At 42.1% G+C, this 21,998-nt stretch overlaps 1 protein-coding gene across 4 annotated transcripts in view; it reads left to right on the plus strand.

Moving 5' to 3' along the window:
- The window catches only part of FBLN1 (fibulin 1), a 364,927-nt gene that overhangs the window by 33,079 nt on the left and 309,850 nt on the right, over positions 1-21,998 (plus strand). The window contains exons 9-18 of one of the 4 annotated variants that reach the window (XR_012716132.1): positions 1,750-1,893; positions 2,135-2,263; positions 2,495-2,620; positions 2,845-2,964; positions 5,636-5,767; positions 5,864-5,987; positions 11,979-12,115; positions 12,574-12,708; positions 18,041-19,920; positions 20,022-20,549. Coding sequence is in view for 2 of the 4 variants with exons in the window: in XM_075275140.1 (XP_075131241.1) it covers positions 1,750-1,893; positions 2,135-2,263; positions 2,495-2,620; positions 2,845-2,964; positions 5,636-5,767; positions 5,864-5,987; positions 11,979-12,115; positions 12,574-12,708; positions 18,041-18,180 (1,187 nt within the window). In the remaining 2 variants the exon portion in view is untranslated. Of the gene's footprint in view, positions 1-1,749; positions 1,894-2,134; positions 2,264-2,494; positions 2,621-2,844; positions 2,965-5,635; positions 5,768-5,863; positions 5,988-8,824; positions 9,653-11,978; positions 12,116-12,573; positions 12,709-18,040; positions 20,550-21,998 lie in introns of those variants that run through there. The other 3 variants (XR_012716131.1, XM_075275140.1, XM_075275141.1) reach the window with 3 other exon arrangements.

Here is a 21,998-nt window from a genome sequence, read left to right on the forward strand (position 1 = left end):
CTCAACGCATTCACTCTGACCAAGGCGCCTGCTTTGAGGGGCGAGTCATGCAAGAAGTGCAACGTATTTATGGAATGAAAAAGTCACGCACCACCCCATACCATCCACAGGGGAACGGGGCATGTGAACGATTTAACCGCACATTACTTCAGATGATCCGTACCTTGGAAGCCGACAAGAAGCGACAATGGCCGCAGTACCTGCCTGAATTGCTATGGGCCTATAATAATCAAGTCCACTCTGTCACAGGGTACGCCCCATATGTTCTCTTCTTTGGGCGACCCGGAAAAGGTGTGGGAGACCTCAACCTCGAAGACACCGATGAATTTCCTTATCGAGGCCTGCCCACTTGGATTCAGGCTCACCGTCAGAGATTAGAGACTGTCCACCGGATAGTACGTGAGAGACTACAAGAACAAGTTCACCCTAATCATCGGCCGGTGCAGGACACCCCTCTTAAAGTGGGCGACTTAGTCTTGGTACGAGTAAAGAAGCCACTAGGGAAATTGGACAGTAGGTGGGAACCTGACCCTTACTGCATTGTGGCCCACCCTCATGTTGATAGTCCCGTTTACCAAGTCCAAAATACCCTGACCAAGCAGACGCGGACGCTACACCGTGACATGTTACGCCCATGTCAGTCTCAGGGACCAGTTCAGAACGACAGAGAGGAAGTGACTATGACACACCCCTCCACAAGTGAGCCCTGGTTGTGGGATGACGATGATGATAACGGGGGTGTTGTGGAAGCTGTGACCACCCCGACAGTAACTGGGCCTGCAACAGTAGTGACACCCCCGACTGCCATATCTGACCGTCCTAATGAGAGACCGACCTCTACACTTGCTGATGATATGACAAGCTTGCGGCGGACTAGTCGCTCCACAGCGGGTGTACCGCCAGTGCGTTATGCCCAGAATGAGTTTGTTTGGCCAGCGGTCCATCGTTACATCACAACATTGCGATTACAGAAATGTGTTGATGGGGCTATTGTTGTCAGGGACTGCCAACATTCGACTGGGGGGGTATGTAGCAGTCAGTAGTAGCCCCTATTGTCTTAACACTGGTGTTTTGCTGCCATCTACTGGTGTGAAGAAATATAGCCTGGGACTGTACTACTGTGAGACAATAATCACCCTGTTCTGTTTGGTAAATGGTGCGGTCCAGAGGAAGTGACGTGAGCAGCGTGGTGTGGGCCCAGAGTGTGTGCTGTGAGGACCTGTGAGAGGCCATTGCTGCTGTAGGCCATAGTAGAAGGCCTGAAACACTGCAGAGACTGACTGGAGAAAGCGGCAGTGTTGTGGAGATTGTTCTGGAGACTAAAGCCGGACTGTGCCTTGGACTTTGTTCAGACCTTCACCCAAGACAGAAGCAAGACAGAGTCTGCTGAGTTCCTGGACAGGCCTGCATCGAGGGAGCACCACAGAGAGCTGAGAGACTGTATAAACCCGGTACCGTACAAGTATCTCAGGGACAGCTAGGGCCAGTTTATAGGGGGCGTTATCCTCATACTGTTATATGTAACTTAGTTTTATTTTGTTGATTCCTTCCCATTTTCCATAAGTAAATTGTGTTATATACCTGCCAGTGTGCGTCTGTCTCCTAGTCGCGGATCCTTGTTACCTGCTGGCCCGGACTTACAATAGTCATGGGTCAGACTTAATTCTCAGGATTGGTGAGGGGTCCCAGGGCTGTCAGACCTCCACCCTATGACCATGATTATGCTGATTTCTTTTTGTTTCCATCCAGATATCAACGAATGTCTTAGCATCAATGCGCCGTGTCCTCAGGGTCAGACCTGTATCAACACTGAAGGTTCCTACACTTGTCAGCGACACGTGGTCAACTGTGGACGGGGCTACCACCTCAGTGCTGATGGAACAAAATGCGAAGGTAGGGGGCGCCCTTGGCTTTTGCCCTTTTTACATACGCCAGTTTTGCCACGTGAGACCACAATTAAAGCCACACCAATGGCCCACACAACAGGAATCCTTTTGGATAAGAGGCAACTTTTGTCTCTCCATTTATCTGACACCATCCTCTACTTTTCTAAAATGTGGGTGGAGCTTGGTGAAAGGAGGCGTGGCACTTCAGGCAAGTGTGAAATAAGTGACATGGAATTCTCTATCTGTAGATATAAATGAGTGCTCCAGCATCCAGAACCCCTGCGGGGAGGGACACACATGTCTAAATGTGGCCGGGACCTATCGTTGCGAATGCCGAGATGGATATCACTTTGACACCCTCAGCAGATCATGTATTGGTGAGTATTAGGGTATGTTCACACCCTGAGGATTTCATTGAGCTTTTGATGTGCGAGATTTCCTGGTGCGTAAAGCAAATGGATGTGGATAGAAGGGGAAGAGGAGGGGGATGCAGCTGCAATTTGTCTAGTGTAGTCTGTTGTGAGAGGGGAGGGGGAGGAGCACATTAATGTAGATTAGGATTTTGCCTCTTGTCACTGTTCTTTCATGACTATACCTTGTTATTCCAGATATTAATGAATGTAGAGGATACTCCGGTCGTATCTGTGCCCACAAGTGTGAGAATACAGCCGGCTCCTTCTTCTGCAGTTGTTCCACCGGCTTCAAGTTGGCTTCGGATGGCCGGACCTGTGAAGGTAAAATGGACAATATTTTAAAGAACCTACAGACAATAGTCCCATCAGGAGACGAGTAACATGATTCCAGGTCATTGCTCCTGATACTTTCAATTTCAGCTGGCAGGTGGCCTCGGGGGTCTACTTTTACTTAAAGGGGCAGTGAGGGAGGGCTCCTGCTGCAGACCGTCGCTTTACAAGCAGAGACAAATCTATTGACAAGTTTTTACCTGTTTATTTTTCAGATGTGGATGAATGTAGTAGCAACCCCTGCAGCCAGGAGTGCGCCAACGTGTATGGATCATACCAATGTTACTGTCGCCGGGGCTACCAGCTAAGTGATGTGGATGGAATCACATGTGAAGGTATCTATCTATCTATCTATCTATCTATCTATCTATCTATCTATCACATATCTATCTATCTATCTATCTATCTATCTATCTATTTATCTATCTATCACATATCTATCTATCTATCTATTTATCTATCTATCTATCTATCTATCTATCACATATCTATCTATCTATCTATCTATCTATCTATCTATCTATCTATCTATCACATATCTATCTATCTCCTATCTATCTATCTATCACATATCTATCTATCTATCTATCTATCTATCTATCTATCACATATCTATCTATCTATCTATCTATCTATCTATCTATCTATCACATATCTATCTATCTCCTATCTATCTATCTATCTATCTATCTATCTATCTATCTCATATCTATCTATTTATCTATCCATATATTATCTATCTATCTATCTCCTATCTATCTATCTCCTATCTATTTATCTATCTATCTATCTATCTATCCATCTCCTATCTATTTATCTATCTATCTCCTATCTATTTATCTATCTATCTATCTATCTATCTATCTATCTATCTCCTATCTATTTATCTATCTATCTATCTATCTATCTATCTATCTATCTATCTCCTATTTATCTATCTCCTATCTATCTATCTCCTATCTATCTATCTATCTATCTATCTATCTATCTATCTATCTATCTATCATCTATCTATCACATATCTATCTATCTATCTATCTATCTATCTATCTATCCATATATTATCTATCTATCTATCTATCTATCTATCTATCTATCTATCATCTATCTATCTATCTATCTATCTATCTATCTATCTATCTCCTATCTATCTATCTATCTATCTATCTATCTCCTATCTATCTATCTATCTATCTATCTATCTATCTATCTATCTATATATTATCTATCTCCTATCTATCTATCTATCTATCTATCTATCTATCTATCTCCTATCTATCTATCTATCTATCTATCTATCTATCTATCTATCTCCTATCTATCTATCTATCTATCTATTTATTTATCTATCTCCTATCTATCTATCTATCTATCTATCTATCTATCTATCTATCTCCTATCTATCTATCTCCTATCTATCTATCTATCTATTTATTTATCTATCTCCTATCTATCTATCTATCTATCTATCTATCTCCTATCTATCTATCTCCTATCTATCTATCTATCTATCTATCTATCTATCTATCCATATAATATCTATCTATCTATCTATCTATCTATCTATCTATCTATCCATATAATATCTATCTATCTATCTATCTATCTCCTATCTATCTATCTATCTATCTATCTATCTATCTATCTATCTATTTATTTATCTATCTCCTATCTATCTATCTATCTATCTATCTCCTATCTATCTATCTCCTATCTATCTATCTATCTATCTATCTATCTATCCATATAATATCTATCTATCTATCTATCTATCCATATAATATCTATCTATTTATCTATCTCCTATCTATCTATCTATATATCTATCTATCTATCTATCTATCTATCTATCTATCTATCTATCTATCTCCTATCTATTTATCTATCTATCTATCTATCTCCTATCTATCTATCTATCTATCCATATAATATCTATCTATTTATCTATCTCCTATCTATCTATCTATCTATCTATCTATCTATCTATCTATCCATATAATATCTATCTATCTATCTATCCATATAATATCTATCTATTTATCTATCTCCTATCTATCTATCTATCTATCTATCTATCTATCTATCTATCTATCTCCTATCTATCTATCTCCTATCTATCTATCTATCTATTTATTTATCTATCTCCTATCTATCTATCTATCTATCTATCTATCTATCTATCTATCTCCTATCTATCTATCTCCTATCTATCTATCTATCTATCTATCTATCTATCTATCTATCTATCTATCCATATAATATCTATCTATCTATCTATCTATCTATCTATCCATATAATATCTATCTATCTATCTATCTATCTCCTATCTATCTATCTATCTATCTATCTATTTATTTATCTATCTCCTATCTATCTATCTATCTATCTATCTATCTATCTATCTATCTCCTATCTATCTATCTCCTATCTATCTATCTATCTATCTATCTATCTATCTATCTATCTATCTATCCATATAATATCTATCTATCTATCTATCTATCCATATAATATCTATCTATTTATCTATCTCCTATCTATCTATCTATCTATCTATCTATCTCCTATCTATTTATCTATCTATCTATCTATCTATCTCCTATCTATCTATCTATCTATCCATATAATATCTATCTATTTATCTATCTCCTATCTATCTATCTATCTATCTATCTATCTATCCATATAATATCTATCTATCTATCTATCCATATAATATCTATCTATTTATCTATCTCCTATCTATCTATCTATCTATCTATCTATCTATCTCCTATCTATTTATCTATCTATCTATCTCCTATCTATCTATCTATCTATCCATATAATATCTATCTATTTATCTATCTCCTATCTATCTATCTATCTATCTATCTATCTATCTATCTATCTCCTATCTATTTATCTATCTATCTATCTATCTCCTATCTATCTATCTATCTATCTATCTATCTATCTATCTAATACGATTAATATTTATTATCCATATATAATTTCCTCTCTAGATATTGATGAATGTGCTCTACCGACTGGTGGACACATATGTTCCTACCGTTGTAACAATGTTCCGGGCAGCTTCCGTTGCACCTGTCCCTCCACCGGATACACACTGGCTCCTAACGGCCGAAATTGTCAAGGTACGGAAACAAGAAACCACTGAAAGAGTTAACATTTACCCCTGTATATAACACTTTTCTGGAGTCTTCATGTATATGATGTAATATGTTTCACAGATATGGATGAGTGCGTGACGGGAACACATAACTGTTCTGGGTCTGAGACTTGCTTCAATGTCCAAGGAGGATTCAAGTGCCTGTCATTCGAATGTCCCAAGAATTACCGCAAAGCTATGGAGACGTAAGTGAAGTCTATCGTATCTGTGATCCAAGATATTGAAATTTAATTGGCATAGTCACGGGAAAATTCACATTGAATATTGAACTGAGAGTGGCAGTGAAGTAATACGTGTTAGTCAGAGGGAGAATCTGTATTGGGTATTACTTGACTTAAAGGGAGTGTGTCGCCAGACCCAGCATATCAACCCAGCCCCGCAGATAGATTGCTTAGGGTCACCTGAATCAAACAGTGTTTACCCCGTGTGAATTGCGGCCTCCATTGCCAAGATATCACTGTTTTTATCATATGCAAATTAGCTCTTTGGAGCAATGGCGACGCCCTCATTGATACAAATTATTGACAAAAACTGTTATATCTCAGCAACCGAGTCACCGATTCACACAGGAAAAACACTGTTTGATTCACGGGACCCTAACCCATCTATCTGCTGGACTGGATTTATATGTTGGGTTCTGTCCAAAAACTCCCTTTAAATGATTTTTTGGAGGGTAGAAACAGCACCGCTACTGACTGAAGTGTTGTGTTGCAATACCAGATATAAGGTTGAATGTGACAGGTGCAATCTGACTATATCAAGGCCGGAAACGAGACTGATGGAGAAGCAGCACAGAGCGTTTCAGGAGAAAAGTGTACTGATCTAGCTGGAGGCAGTGACCCGCCCTTTTTTCATCACTATGTTAATGGGGAGAGCACACACTGCTAACAGAATGATCAGGTTTCCTAGTGTTTCAGGAGACGGGTGCCTTGATATTGTGAGAGACAATTACCGGTCCACTCATGTGATTAGTAAAATGGAGTCAAGCTACAAGTGACATACTGAGAATTAATGGCAGGTACATAGCAGAACAGAGTATTTCAGGAAAGGAGTGTGACGATATTATGAGTGGGAATAGCCGGTGCACTTAGTTTTGGTGCCTGATATGCAAACTAGACTCTCTAATGTCAAGTGGGTGGTCAGGCAGGAGCAGGCAAGGGGGTGTGGCTGAGAGCTCCAATCAGAGGGAGGTCGTATAAGAGCTCTGAGTCACACCCCCTAGCCTTCTCCTGTCTGAGACTGCCCATTGACATTAGAGTCTTGTTGGCATATCAGTCACCAAAACTAACTGACACCACCCACTGGACATTAGGGAGTTTAGTTTGCATATCAGGCACCAAAATTAACTGTACTTATAACTCAGGAACGGTGGGGGCTAGAGAAAAAATTCCAACTGTGCCAGAATTAGTGGAGTGACACCTATTAAAAGATGAAACTTGTATGAATGGAGCAGTTGTCGAGCATGTGCAGGATCATTCAATATATCGGACTGATGAAGGTGGACAAGAGCTGCACTCCTTCAGCGGTAGTGTATAGGCTTTACCGCCGCTCTTTTCAAATGCGGAATTTGTAACCCCCTATCTTTGTGAATGGAGAGGTCTCAGTGGTCACACCTCCAATGACCTAGCAATTATCCACCATCCAGTGGACAGGGAATACTTTATTTTTGGAAAACTCCTTTAAGTCCATGACTGTCTGTTTTATGTCTTGTGTGGTATATAGTTTCTTTGTGGATTGGGCTGCACCAGCATACATATGTATGTATGTATATATGTATCCTATAGATTCTTTACCTCTAGTTCTCCAGGACAGCTGACCTGACAAAAGCCATCTTTCTGGAATATTTTACAACTCAACTCCATTGTCAGATACGCAGCAACCTCCATGAAAATTCATTTTTAGAAAAAAATGTGATTACTACAGCAGGCTCAGCTAGGAAATGATAGTCACCACCTCCAGCTCTTAATAGTCGCTGCTCCACTGATTCCACTGCAACTGGAATTTTTTTCTCTAGCCCCCACCATTCCTGAGCAATCGGTGCAGTTAGTTTTGGTGCCTGATAGGCTAACTAAGCTCCCTAATCTCAAGCGGGTGGTGTCAGACCGAAACAGGCAAAGCACCCACTTATATTTGAGAGTCTAGTTAGCATATTGGGCTCTAAGTGCACTGATTGCTCAGGAACGGTGGGGGCTAGAGAAAATATTCCAATTGTGCTGGAATCAGTGGAGGTGCACCTATTAAAGAATTAAAAGAGCTGGAGTTGGTGAAAGGTCCTCTATAAATAGGTTTTCTAGAACTTTACTGATCAGCAGAAGAAAAAGAAAGTGACCCCCACATATGTTTGGGATTTCATGCTGACCTGCAGTACTTTGCCATGTACTGCAGGGCGAGGGTTATAACCCCCTTCATTTCCTGGATCGATAAAGGTCCTGGAGGGACCCCGAAAAGCCTTTTAGAGGTTGAACTTACATGGATATCAGATAGCAAACGGGTCTCACTCCTGATATTGTGTAATAATCATATTTTTTGCATTTTTAACATTTTTTCAGATCAATCTGACCCATTATTTTTCTATGCTGAGACTTTTCCAATGATTTGTCTTATTTTTCTTGTAATAGATTTGACTTTTAATATTAGTCATTTTATGATGATCCTTCTACTCCATTCACATCAAAAGCTTCCTCAGAATTCTGCTGGCTTCTATTTAGCTCATGAGCTGCATGGCCTTAAACTCACCACTGCCCTCTGCTGGTTCTCCGTATTTGGCTGTCAAATAGAAGTTCTGAGAATTTTGAAGGCAGCTTTGGATGTGACTAGAGGACCTGTACAACATAAGTAAAGCAACGTATTTTAAACAGGATTTTTTTTTTTCGGACACGATGTGCAAAAGTGGGGCTTCATTGTAAAAAGTATTCCAGTGGCTTTAGCAGACAGCTCGACCTGTAGTCTCTCCTGCTCTGCTGACACGCTCGCTTCACGCGCACTAATTCTTCTCTTGTCTTGTCTCTCACTTTTCTTGCAGCCGCTGCGAGCGCTTGCCTTGTTTTGACAATGAGTGCCAGAGCCAGCCCCAGAGAATTACCTATCACCACCTATCCTTCCCCACCAACATCCCAGTCCCCACCGACATTTTCCGCATGGGCCCCTCCCATGCGCTCCCTGGCGATAACATCCAGCTGTCCATTACCAGCGGGAACGAGAGTGGTTATTTCGTCACCAAAAATGTGAACTCCCACAGCGGCCTTGTGGCCGTCCAGCATCCCATCACAGAGCCCCAGGACTTCCTCCTAACTATCCAGATGAATCTCATTCGACATGGGACCTTGAACACGTTTATAGCCAAACTACATGTCTTTGTCACTGCAGAGCTTTGAAGCAATGTGTGCTCTGGGGCTCATCCTCATTACTTTTTTTTTAATTTTTATTTTATTTTTTTGCTTTTTCTTAGATTCAATAAAGTTGATTTTTGTTGCATGCGGCTGTTGGTGTGGTTCGGGGAACAAAAGCAGCTTTCTGTGCATGCTCTTGGTTTATAGAGGCCATCTTTCCTGACATCTTTTCTTGTGAGTCGTGTTGTCCCTCTGTTATTCTTCCGGGAAAAAGATGAAAATTAACACCTGGGTGTTGCTGTTGTCTGTCGTCTGTATGGTGTGTCCCTTAGAACTCTTCATTGCGCTGTCCTTCTGTTATTCCTCCAGGAAATATATGGATGAATTGACACCAGGTTTTCCAGTTTCCATTTGTCAATATGGTGTATTCATTAAACCTCTTCATTGTGTCATTCCTCTGTTATTCCTCCTGTAAACGTATGAATGAGTTGACACCTAGGTTGCTCTTCCCATTGTCAGTATTGTGTGCCTCTTCATCGTGTTATTCCTCCTGGAAATGTTAACAGCTGCCATGTCCATTAGAACTCTTCACTGTACCATTCCTCTGTTGTTGTTCCTGGAAATGTATGAATAAATTAACACCTGGGTTTTGCCATTTGCTTTTGACATGGGACCTTGAACACGTTTATAGCCAAACTACATGTCATTGTCACTGCAGAGCTTTGAAGCAATGTGTTCTTTGTGCCATTCCTCTGTTATTCTTCCTGGAAGAGTATAAATAAATCGACACCTGGGTATTGCTGGTATTTCCTTTTGTCAGTATGGCGTGTCTCTTCCAAATTTTCATTGTGTAATTCCTCGGTTATTACTCCTGGAAATATATAAATAAGCTGACACGGGGGTATTTCCATTCCCATTTGTCAGTATAGCGTGTCTCTTCCAAGTCTTAATTGTGTCATTGCTCAGTTATTACTCCTGGAAATATATAAATAAGCTGACACGGAGGTATTTCCATTCCCATTTGTCAGTATGGCGTTCCCATTTGAACTTTTCATTATGCCGCTCCTCTGTCATTACTCCTGATAAAATATAATCCGATGCCTGCATGTTTTCATTTCATTTTGCCGTTCCTCCATTACTACTCATGGAAATGTATAAATTGACTAATGAGTGTTACCATTCCATCAGTAAGGTGCGTCCCTACCTACTGACATTGACCAAATTGTGTTAACACAGTCAGCAAGCAGAATTATAACACCCCGTTATCAAATCCATATATTTCCAAGATGGATAATAGAGGGACGCCACAGAACTGGTATAAAATTTTCCAAAAATGTTATTTACCGGGGATAAAAGTATTTAGTAATCTTCTCATCTCGGCACTTACAAAGAGCGTCTCTCACTCTGGAGGACCAGACCTGTCCTGTATTAGACAGACAACACACTGATTTCAATGGACAAAGTGTAATACTTAATTTCTCCTGTGGTGGTGCTGCAGGGAAATTAAACACTTCCGGACAGGATTCCCAGTAGAGTTTCGAAGGAGGAGATGATATTATTAATGAAAAACATTCACTATGATATTATGATATTAAAGAGGGCTACCTGCTATTTATAATCATGCCACATGAATAGGATACGCTAAGACCTGACTAAATCTTAAAGGGCCAGTGTCACAAAAGAGCGGGTCAATCTCGAAGGCCCTTTGGAATGCTACATGCTGGGCTCCCGTTCACATTATACATGACATGGGCACTTTAGGTGCCAGTCACGTTACAGAAAAGGGGATTCTGTGCCCATAAGGGGGCGGGTTATTTCCCAAAAAGGGGTGTGATACACGCGCAAAATGAACGGACTTAGGACTTAAAGGGGTTGTCCAGGGAGTTTAGATTAAATCACCAGTTCTAGCGGACTCTTGATGATGAACCTCTGGATTTCTCCGCCCCCTCCCTCCTCCCCTGACTATGCCAACCCCCCAAAACACAGGTACTTACTAGTAAGATCAGGAGATAAGGGAGAAACCCGGAGGGCGGAACAAAGCCAGAACCTCTGGGTCCATCATCAAGAGGTAAATTAATCTAAACTCCTCGGACAACCCCTTTAAGAAAAAGGGAGCGTGGTCTAGCACAGGATTTTTCACAACACGATTCTTGGGTCTGGAATCCCAGATGCCTTTAGCTAAAGATTCATCATGGCAGCCATTATAGTCTACGGGCCAAACCAGCGCCTCTTGTAGGCCATCTAAATGTTACTTCCATATAGGGTACCTGATAAGTGCCGAATTACTGATTGATTCTCCGTGGTCGCCTTTCATCTTCTGTCCATATTACGTTAGAGTCCTCAAAAATGATCAGACCAAATGACGGCTTAAAGGAATCTTTTTGTCTCCGGTTCACGGGGTCGTTTCCCCATTTTTACACATTCTTAGACATCAGGAACAGGGGATGTCTGAGTTGAGTGACCCTTTATAGGAGGAGCCGTGATGACACCCATTTTGATTTTCACTTAAATGGGTTACGCAGGGCTTCAAAAACATGGCTCCTTTGTTCTTCACAGGAAGTGACATCACATCTGTTGGTCACATCGCAATGACACGTCTCTATGCCATTAAAAGAAATGAGCGGCCATGTTTTTGAAGCCTTACACAACTTTTTTTTTTTTTTTTTACTGACAATTTTGTGGCGGCTTTGACCGCGGTTGACAATGGGCATTAGGGTAGTGACTGCGGTTGAGAATATTTGTGGGGCACTGTTGTGTGCTGACAATGTTATGGTTGGCAATGTTATGAGAGTGCTGTTGGTGACACCTGTATATTACATCACATTTCCTTCTGCTTCTATGTTCTAGATATCAAAGACCGGACAACAGTCGCTGTATCAAATCCTGCCGACCGAACGACTTCACCTGTATAACCGATCCCGTCCACTCCATATCCAACACCGTCATCTCTCTGCCCACTTCTCGGGAATTCAGTCATCCAGAAGGTGAGATTTATGAAGCCCGTCCTTGAATTTTGTGGCCTAAAGGGTTAAAAAGAATCCATTGAGGTTATTAAATCCACTTTTTTTCTAATCTGGTTTTATTTTCTGATTGTGGATTTTTTATTCTATTTTCTGTCCATCATCATGGGGGCGGCCATCTTGTCTGAGCTTCTCCTCGGCTCTGTTAACAGAGCACAGCCATGGCCATAGACAGCAATGGACTGCTACTAGTCTACTATTAGGATTAGTGGTTTGAGTGAAAATTGCTAAATTTAGTACTTATTTTTAAATATAAATAATGACATATATGGTAATTTTTCTTTTTTCATGACCACATTTCTTTAAATAATATGTTTAATATAAAAACTTGGTCATTTCTGGCTACACATTTCCTTTAACCTGCCCCATGACAACACTTATATATAATAAGTATACCGTACATATATATGTTGTCTCCGCAGAGATCATCTTCCTGCGTGCCGTGACTCCGGCCTACTCCCCGGGCCCTCCGGTGGACATTATATTTCACATCACTGAGGGAAATATCAGAGACTCCTTTGACATCCAGAAACGTTATATGGATGGAACCATAGTGGGTAAGTTGTATTTACCTTATACTAAGGACATTTTCTGCTAAAATCTATAAAAGCCCCAATTTATGGATTGTAACAGATCAGCTGATCGCCACTGGTTTGGCTCTTCATATACCTAAGAATAAACTGCAGTGGCCTCTACTGGACAAATATAGTATTACATGGCAGTCATTCAAATGATGCAATGTATGGAAGTACCAGGTCCTCCAGAGTGAGAACTGCTTATGTACAGAGTAGTCTAGATAGCTGAGTGTCTAGATAACGAGGTAGGTATACTGGGCATGAGTCTAGAAAGTTTTACAGCTGTTAAACTGTTCAAAATCTCATTAGTCTTACCTGATTTTGGGAAAGCTGGGTGAAATCTACTATAGTTGCCAATACAGATGGTTGTTACCAAGTTCTCCCAGGCTCCTTTACTTTTCGGGGCTCAAGGAAAGCTGAGTGACAGCTCTAGCATGGCAAATTGGCTGTTCCACATAGTAGTAAAGCTGGGTGTCGATACTGGGTCCCATAGGAGTGCTACTTGTGCCCGTAACAGCTGCATCAATATCACACATAGTACACAAGATCTCCTTCAGCAAACTTCCCATCTACAAAGCTCTGAGAACAGGCCCCCATATATACAGACCCCAGACCAGACCCCATCTATACAGAGCCCAGACCCCCATCTATACAGAGCCCAGACCAGACCCCCGTCTATATACAGCCCAGCCCAGACCTCCATCTATATACAGCCTAGACCCCCATCTATACAGACCCCAGACCAGACCCCCATCTATACAGAGCCCAGACCAGACCCCCATCTATACAGAGCTCAGACCAGACCCCATCTATATACAGCCGAGACCAGACCCCCATCTATACAGAGCCCAGACCAGACCCCCATCTATACAGAGCCCAGACCAGACCCCCTTCTATACAGAGCCCAGACCCCCATATATACAGACCCCAGACCAGACCCCATCTATACAGAGCCCAGACCCCCATCTATACAGAGCCCAGACCAGACCCCCGTCTATATACAGCCCAGCCCAGACCTCCATCTATATACAGCCTAGACCCCCATCTATACAGACCCCAGACCAGACCCCCATCTATACAGAGCCCAGACCAGACCCCATCTATATACAGCCGAGACCAGACCCCCATCTATACAGAGCCCAGACCAGACCCCCATCTATACAGAGCCCAGACCAGACCCCCTTCTATACAGAGCCCAGACCCCCATCTATACAGAGCCCAGACCAGATCCCCGTCTATATACAGCCCAGCCCAGACCTCCATCTATATACAGCCCAGACCAGACCCCCATCTATATACAGCCTAGACCCCCATCTATACAGACCCCAGACCAGACCCCCATCTATACAGAGCCCAGACCAGACCCCCTTCTATACAGAGCCCAGACCCCCATCTATACAGAGCCCAGACCAGATCCCCGTCTATATACAGCCCAGCCCAGACCTCCATCTATATACAGCCCAGACCAGACCCCCATCTATATACAGCCTAGACCCCCATCTATACAGACCCCAGACCAGACCCCCATCTATACAGAGCCCAGACCAGACCCCATCAATACAGAGCCCAGACCAGACCCCCGTCTATATAGAGCCCAGACCAGACCCCCATCTATACAGAGCTCAGACCAGACCCCATCAATACAGAGCCCAGACCAGACCCCATCTATATACAGCCCAGACCAGACCCCCATCTATACAGAGCCCAGACCAGACCCCCATCTATACAGAGCCCAGACCAGACCCCCTTCTATACAGAGCCCAGACCAGACCCCCGTCCATATACAGCCCAGACCAGACCCCCATCTATACAGAGCCCAGACCAGACCCCCGTCCATATACAGCCCAGACCAGACCTCCATCTATACAGAGCCCAGACCAGACCCCCATCTATACAGAGCCCAGACCAGACCCCATCTATATACAGCCCAGACCAGACCTCCATCTATACCCTGATTTTTTATTGTAATGGAGCTTCCCTTTTAATTCAGGCCATAAGATTTATTCAGAATTTTTTTTTTACAAATATTTATTTAGAGAATATTTAAAAAAAAAAAAAAAAAATTCAGATTTTTTTAATCTTCCTTTTAATTCAGACTTGATTCGGGTCATAAGATTTATTCAGAATTTTTTTGTTTTCCAAATATTTATCGGAATAATACAATATTGATAATACAATACTTAGATATTTATATTTTATATAGGGCTCGCCTTTTATTTGGGGCTATAAGATTTATTCAGAATTTTTTTTTTACAACAATTTAATGGGATATTAAAATATTACAATTAAAACATTAAAATACTCCTTTTTTTTTTTTATATTTGCGCTCCCCTTTTAACTGAGACTTGTAGCGACCTGTAGAGTCCCTAGCCGCTGACACATTTATCATGCCGTCCCTGGAAAGCTGCAGAGGAGTCTCTGGCCACAGAGCCGAGCCTCCGATGGAAGCCATGCCAGATGTTTGATCCCCGAAGCATTAATGCCAGACGTTGTTAAACCTATTTAACTTTGAGTGATTCCAGATAGCTGCGTTTTTGTCAGTTTAAAGAACTTTGGGTTTGCCCGGGGGCCAAAAGCAGACAAATTCTGAAGCCATTTTACACACGCCAAACCCCAAAGATACGTATACGCCTCTGAGGTTAGTACTACTCCTCATTGTGATCATGATGCTTGTACCCGGCCCAAACCTCACTCCAATTTCGGCTCTAACTTCTGTATGTACAATGTGTTGCCGATGAACTTAGTGATGTCTGTATGGGTTTTGGCCTCGGGGATAAAATTCACTGAGGTTTTCTATAAATTGTGTCATGTATAGAAGAAAAATACCCGGCCGTCATAAACAACATGTAAATAAGCGCCCATGAATCTCAATTCTTCAAGGGAATGTCCATCTTTGAACAATAGCTTGCTTTTGTCGTGAAATTTCACAAAACAACTTTACAATGGGAGGAGCCTCATTTGTCAGATATACAGAAGATAAATCCTCTGCAAAGACCAAGACTTAAAAGAATAAAAATCTATCTGTCAGCAGCCACCACTAGGGGGAGATTGTTGAATTTTAAAAAACAAACAGAATACAGCAAGTCATAAGTGCCCTCTAGTGGTGGCAGCCAGTATTAAACCCTTTAAAGGGATTGTCCAGGATAAACTAAGAATGAACCCCTAAAGTAAACCTCCTCCCCCTCCTAACTTCTAATTTACTTAAATTAAAAAAATCTATAATTACCCATATCCCATGGACACTTTCTGATAAGCTAGGGAGATAGGGGGAAAGGGAGGAGCTAGTAATGGGTGGAATCACTAGGCTAGGGAGACAGTGGAGCATGAGAGGGGCTAGTAAAGGGATGATCGTTAGGCTAGGGAGACGGTGGAGGGTGGGAGGGGCTAGTAATGGGTGGGATTGCGAGGCTAGGGAGACGGTGGAGGGTGGGAGGGGCTAATAATGGGCAGGATCGCTAGGCTAGGGAGATGGTGGAGGGTGGGAGGGGCTAATAATGGGCGGGATCACTAGGCTAGTGAGACAGGGAGGGGGAGTGTAACAGATTCAGAGAAGAGGGGGGCTGAGTGAGAGGGAACTAGTGTAGAAGCTACACAGGAAGGTAAAACCATGTGAACAAACGCAGAGGATGCAGCAGCTGCCAGAGACACCCAGAAATCACTCCAAACACTGCTAAAGGTATATGGATATACTTATTAACCCATTAATACCACTAACAGCCCTTTAAAAAAAATTCTGACTGGAGAACCCCCTATAAGGTTAAGACCCCACGTTGCACAAATGCAGCTTTTTATGTTGCAGATTTTGTTGCGTTTTATTTTTAGCAGTGGCTACAGCAGAATGGAAAATATACAGACAGCTCTTATACTTCTACCTTCTGCTCTTTCCACCCCTGGCTTTGGCTCAAAAAACTGCAGCAAAATTCGGCAACAAAAAAAACCAACATGAGGCCTCAGCCTATAGAGGATCTTTCACCACCTCCACCAAGTTGGGTGTTGCTCCATTGATTCCGCCGCAGTTGTGATTATCTTTCTCTAGTTGTAACCTTTCCTGAGCGATTGGTGCTTTTAGTTTCAACAGTCCAAGTGCAATTTTTTATTTTTCCACCAATAAAGCTACATGAAGGCTCTATTTTTGTGGAACCAGTTGTATTTTTTTGTTTTCACTATCTTGCGTTACATAATGTATACATTGAATTTGTAATGTATTGTAGGGTGGAGATAAGACAGCAGCTTTTTTTTTTTTTTTTTTTTCAATTAACCAAGCTATAGGAGGGCTTGTTTTTTGCAGGGTGGCGTATCATTTTGATTGATACTATTTTGGAGTACAAGCAATTTTGTGTAATAATACTACACAACATGTTGTTACAACTGTGGGAATATCAATTTTCTATGCTTTTCTTTGTTTTTTTTTTAACATAATAATAGTTTTATTGTGAAAAATTAGTTTTCCTTATTCATTTTTATTTCTTAAATACATTTTTTGTACAGTGTTTTTTTGTCCCATAAAGGTTCACATGTCTCTAACATAGTGCAATGTATTATGCCTTCTAGAGATGAGCGAGTAGTATTCGATTGAATACCTCCCCTGCACAGTTATTGATGTAATCGGTAGAATACCAAGGGGTTAAACGCAGTAAAAATTAGATGCCCCTCCCACCTTCCCTGGCGCTTTTTTACACCAATAACTATGCAGGGGAGGTAATCGATAGAATACTACTCGCTCATCTCTAATGCCTATCTCTAAGTATTCTGCTGACAAGCAGCCTATTAGGCCCTGTCTCCGTCAGGGCCTAATAGGCTTTCATACATGGCAGATTTAAGGGATCCTTCTCCCTATTAGTCCTTATATGCTGTGGTTTTTATCTATGGGCCTAAAACTGGTCAGGCTCAAAGTTAGCTGTTGCTGTAACTCATAGCTGGCACCTGCTGCCGAAGGGACAAGTAATGCTACAGCCACAGGAACAAGTGTCCTGACCAAGAGGGCGATTTTATGATGGAATATACTTGGATAACATCCAAGCGCCATTAGTTCCCCATTCACTTCAACAAGGGTTCTGTTCTGCTCTGTTCCAATGCCACAGAGAAGAATAGGATCTGTTCTAATATTGTTGGAACGGACCCCCCATTGGGAGAGCCTCGGCCCTCTACACTTGCTCTTATGCATGAAGCCTAAGTGAGTCAGCCTTGGACACATAGTGCAGCTACAATCACCCATATGGGGTAACCTTTTAGTTGGGTCTATACTCAAAATCAGCCATTGTCACCCAAGCGTTTAATGGAGACACATTTACTAGCTCTTATTCTTCTTCCTCAGGTGTTGTGCGTCAAATAAAGCCCATTGTGGGTCCATTTCATACTGTTCTGAAGCTGGAGATGAACTACGTCGTGGGTGGAGTGGTCTCTCACAAGAACGTCGTCAACGTCCACATATTCGTATCAGAATTCTGGTTCTAAGTGACGTCCCCATCTTCTCTTTCCATCAGTTATCATATCCTGATGTAAAAGCCTAACACTGTCACATTAAATAACTTTCACCTTCTGGCCTGTTGGCCCAGGGGTCAAAAACGTCCCTCAAAGGCTTTTTTGACTCCCCGCTTTATCGATTAACACCTTATGTAGAAAGTTCATACAACATCACTATCGATACAGTTGATCCTCATACTTTTCATACTATCTGTCAAATTTATCAAATCGGGCACCCACTGAGGACCGAAATTTTCTACACATCAGAATGATTTTTTTGGGGATAAATATCATTAGCTTGTCTTGGGCATTATTTTAAGAAGGATGAAAACTATTCTCTAGATTAAGACATTTTAGAGCATCTACAAGGGTGGATTCACTAGTGGGATGATTATATGACATGGACAAATCCATTGCAGCATCGAAATTGACGTGTAGGACAGATTTTGTGGTTCCCATGGAGTAACGCGACGCTCATTCTGACACGTAAACACGTGTCAGAGTGAGCGCTGTAAAAGAGAATCCCATTGACTTCAATGTGTAGCGCGCGTAAGACAGCACCCATTGAAGTCAATGGGATTCTGTTTGACAGCGCTCACTCTGACACGTGTTTATGTGTCAGAATGAGCGGCGGGTTACTCCATGGGAACGGAGTCTTAGGGTTCTATCGCAGGAATGTTAGAGGGTGGTGCACAAATCCTCTGTGAGCCGCGTACGTATACCCTCGTAGTATGTTTATACAGTCGAGGGTTCATATTCTGGCCCCTTTTGATTCTATACACTCTTTAATAGGGCATCCCTATTAGATTTGTTAGCTGGATTGACCAGGATTTTAAAAAAAATTAAAAAAAATGTTAATTTCCATTTTTTCATGACCAGCGCCACTCTTGTCCATAGACTAGGTGTGGTATTGCAGCTTAGACTCATAAAGCTGCAATACCACAAATAGCCTATGAACGAAAGTGGCGCTATTTCTGAAAAAAAAGTATACTTTTTTCTCATTCTGAACAGACTTTTCTCTACAATTGTGATTCTGGGGCCCTAATAGAAGAAAATAAAAAGTTATATAAATCCGTCCTTTAGGTAAAATACCACCTGCCACTATACTGGCAATATTTTAGAGGGGTTGTTGTTTTTTTTGTGTGTTGAAAAACTAAAAGTATGCAAAAAAACTTGGTGTTTTACTTCCTTACTGCTCTCTGTTTGCTGTGACTGAGGAAATATAATAGAATGTCGCATTATTGTTCATTACAGAACAATTCTGGGTTTATGGGTTAAATAAATTGATGACCTCTCCTAAGAATATGACATTAAGACACCTGGCACCCCCACCGATCAGCTGTTCTCAGCATCTGATAAACAGATTGGCACAAGAAGCAGTGAAAGTGGCGGAAATGAATCAATACAGCTTGGTCCCCATTCAAGTGAATGGGAGCTGATCTGCAATACCTGGTCCTGCCACTACACAGAGAAGGGAGCTGTCTGTTTCCTGCGCCATCCCTGCTGAGAACAGCTGATGGATGGGGGTGTCGGATGTCAGATTCTGATATTGATGACCTATTCTTAGGTAGCTCATCAATATTTTTAACCCAGAATACGCCTACAAAGGAGTTGCTGGCCAGGGTCAACAAGGGTGCGATTATATCCGTGAAACTGCCCTGATTGGCTAAGAGGAAGGACAGGAAGTAGAAACCAGAGGAGACACAGGAAGTGGTGAAGCAGTGAGGCCTGGTAACCATTGAGCCATCATTTAAGAGAGCGGTGCTGGTCAGGGTCAACAAGGGTGCAATTATATCTGTGAAACTGCCCTGATTGGCTAAGAGGAAGGACAGGAAGTAGAAACCAGAGTAGACCCAGGAAGTGGTGAAGCCTGTGTCTCCTCTGGTTTCTACTTCCTGTCTTTCCTCTTAGCCAATCAGGGCAGTTTCACAGATATAATCGCACCCTTGTTGACCCTGACCAGCCCCGTTCTCTTAAATGATGGCTCAATGGAGGTGAGTATCACTTTGTTTTTTTACGCCACTCTGAATCTTTAGGAAAAAAAAAATCTGGACAACCCCTTTAAGCTTTATTAACGTAGGACCGGAGGGTCCTTTCACGTCTCGTAATTTTGGGAAACCTAGTGTTATTTTTGCCAATGAATGATGTAAATAGGTTTAGAGGTGATTCATACTCGTCGCTTGCTGCTTGGCACTAAATACTGGAGTCGTCTGCGCTACGTATACCCTCTTCTTAATCACAGATATCCGGTATTATTGCGTTTTAGCTTGGTAGCAATTCATTGGAGGGTTGTATGATATTGTTAAGAATATGATGTTGTGGTTTGTGTTCATGGTATAATAAATAGCTGTATTAATGTAGATGTTGTGTCCTTGTATATCTTATCTACAGTATACACATATTGCAATTTTATGGTACACAAGATGGGGGGCTTGGAATAAGTAGCGTGATAGAATTCTCCACTAGAGGGAGCTTACTGACTACTGTGTATATCAGGGGTAAGGGAATATTGTCACTCCTTAGGGAGAGACCACCATGTAGTTGTGTGGAGTCTTATTAAGCCATATGCGCTCCACTGTGAGGGATCATGGGAAGAATATGCAAATCTGTCTTCCGTGATGTAAATAGGAAGACAGTGCCTCAGTCATGCAGCCCACTAGGGGGTGCTCCTTTTAACATCATGCCAGACCTTCCCAGAGGCCTTTGCTGCAATGATGTGGGATTTTACCAAGTACAGTCTCTCAGCCGAGGACAGCTGTTTCGATCTATTTGGATCTCTTCAGCCCGGCGTAGAGAAGACTTACTTGGCAGTGGTGAGAGGCTTCTAGACAGGGTTAAGGGAATATCATCACTCCTTAGGGAGAGACCACCATGTAGGTGTATGAATCTTATTAAGCCATATGCGCTCCACTGTGAGGGATCATGGGAAGAATATGCAAATCTGTCTTCCATGACAGGGCTGATATATTAGCCCCATTTACAGGTGGAATGCAGCCTGTCCTCTAGGACCCAGCAGCTCTAAGGGTAAGTTCACACAGAGTTTTTTTGGGCAGGATTTTGAGGCCTTGTGCACCTCAAAATCCTGACCAAAAAGACGGCTCCCATTGAAATCAATGGGAGCCACTCAGGAGCTTTTTCCAGGAGCTGGCTTGTTCCGGCTCCGGGAAAAGGAAGCGAGGTGCTCATTCTTCTCATTCATTGGCCTAATCCAGAGTGGAGTGTGCGGCTGGATGCAGTGCACCAGCTTTCAGTCACAGCTACCCGGTTTTTGGATCAGAACCTGAGGCAGCCTCCACCTCAGGTTCCGGTCCAAAAAACCCCGTCTGAACTTACTATAACAATCTCTGATGCCCAACAGATCGTGTGACCATTGCATCAGAGGGGAGCGGCATCGTGGCGACTCCCATAGCTGTGTATATTCTCCGCTGTGTATACAGTGATTGAGAAGGTAGGGGTGGAAGGATTTCCATCTTTTTCTAAGAGGATCCATATACTTACTGACATTTAAAACCCCAAATAGGAATCTTCAAAGGGAATGTGTCACCAGAACCAGTATACTGTATAACCCCAGCCCTACAGATAGATAGGTTAGTGTGTTAGTGTCACCAAAACCAGCTTATCACCCCAGCCCTGCAGATAGATAGGTTACTGTCACCAGAACCAGCATATCACCCCAGCCCTGCAGATAGATAGGTTAGTGTCACCAGAACCAGCATATCACCCGAGCCCTGCAGATAGATAGGTTACTGTCACCAGAACCAGCATATCACCCCAGCCCTGCAGATAGATAGGTTACTGTCACCAGAACC

Source organism: Leptodactylus fuscus, chromosome 5 (assembly GCF_031893055.1).
Source record: "Leptodactylus fuscus isolate aLepFus1 chromosome 5, aLepFus1.hap2, whole genome shotgun sequence".
In the NCBI taxonomy this organism is placed as follows: domain Eukaryota; kingdom Metazoa; phylum Chordata; class Amphibia; order Anura; family Leptodactylidae; genus Leptodactylus; species Leptodactylus fuscus.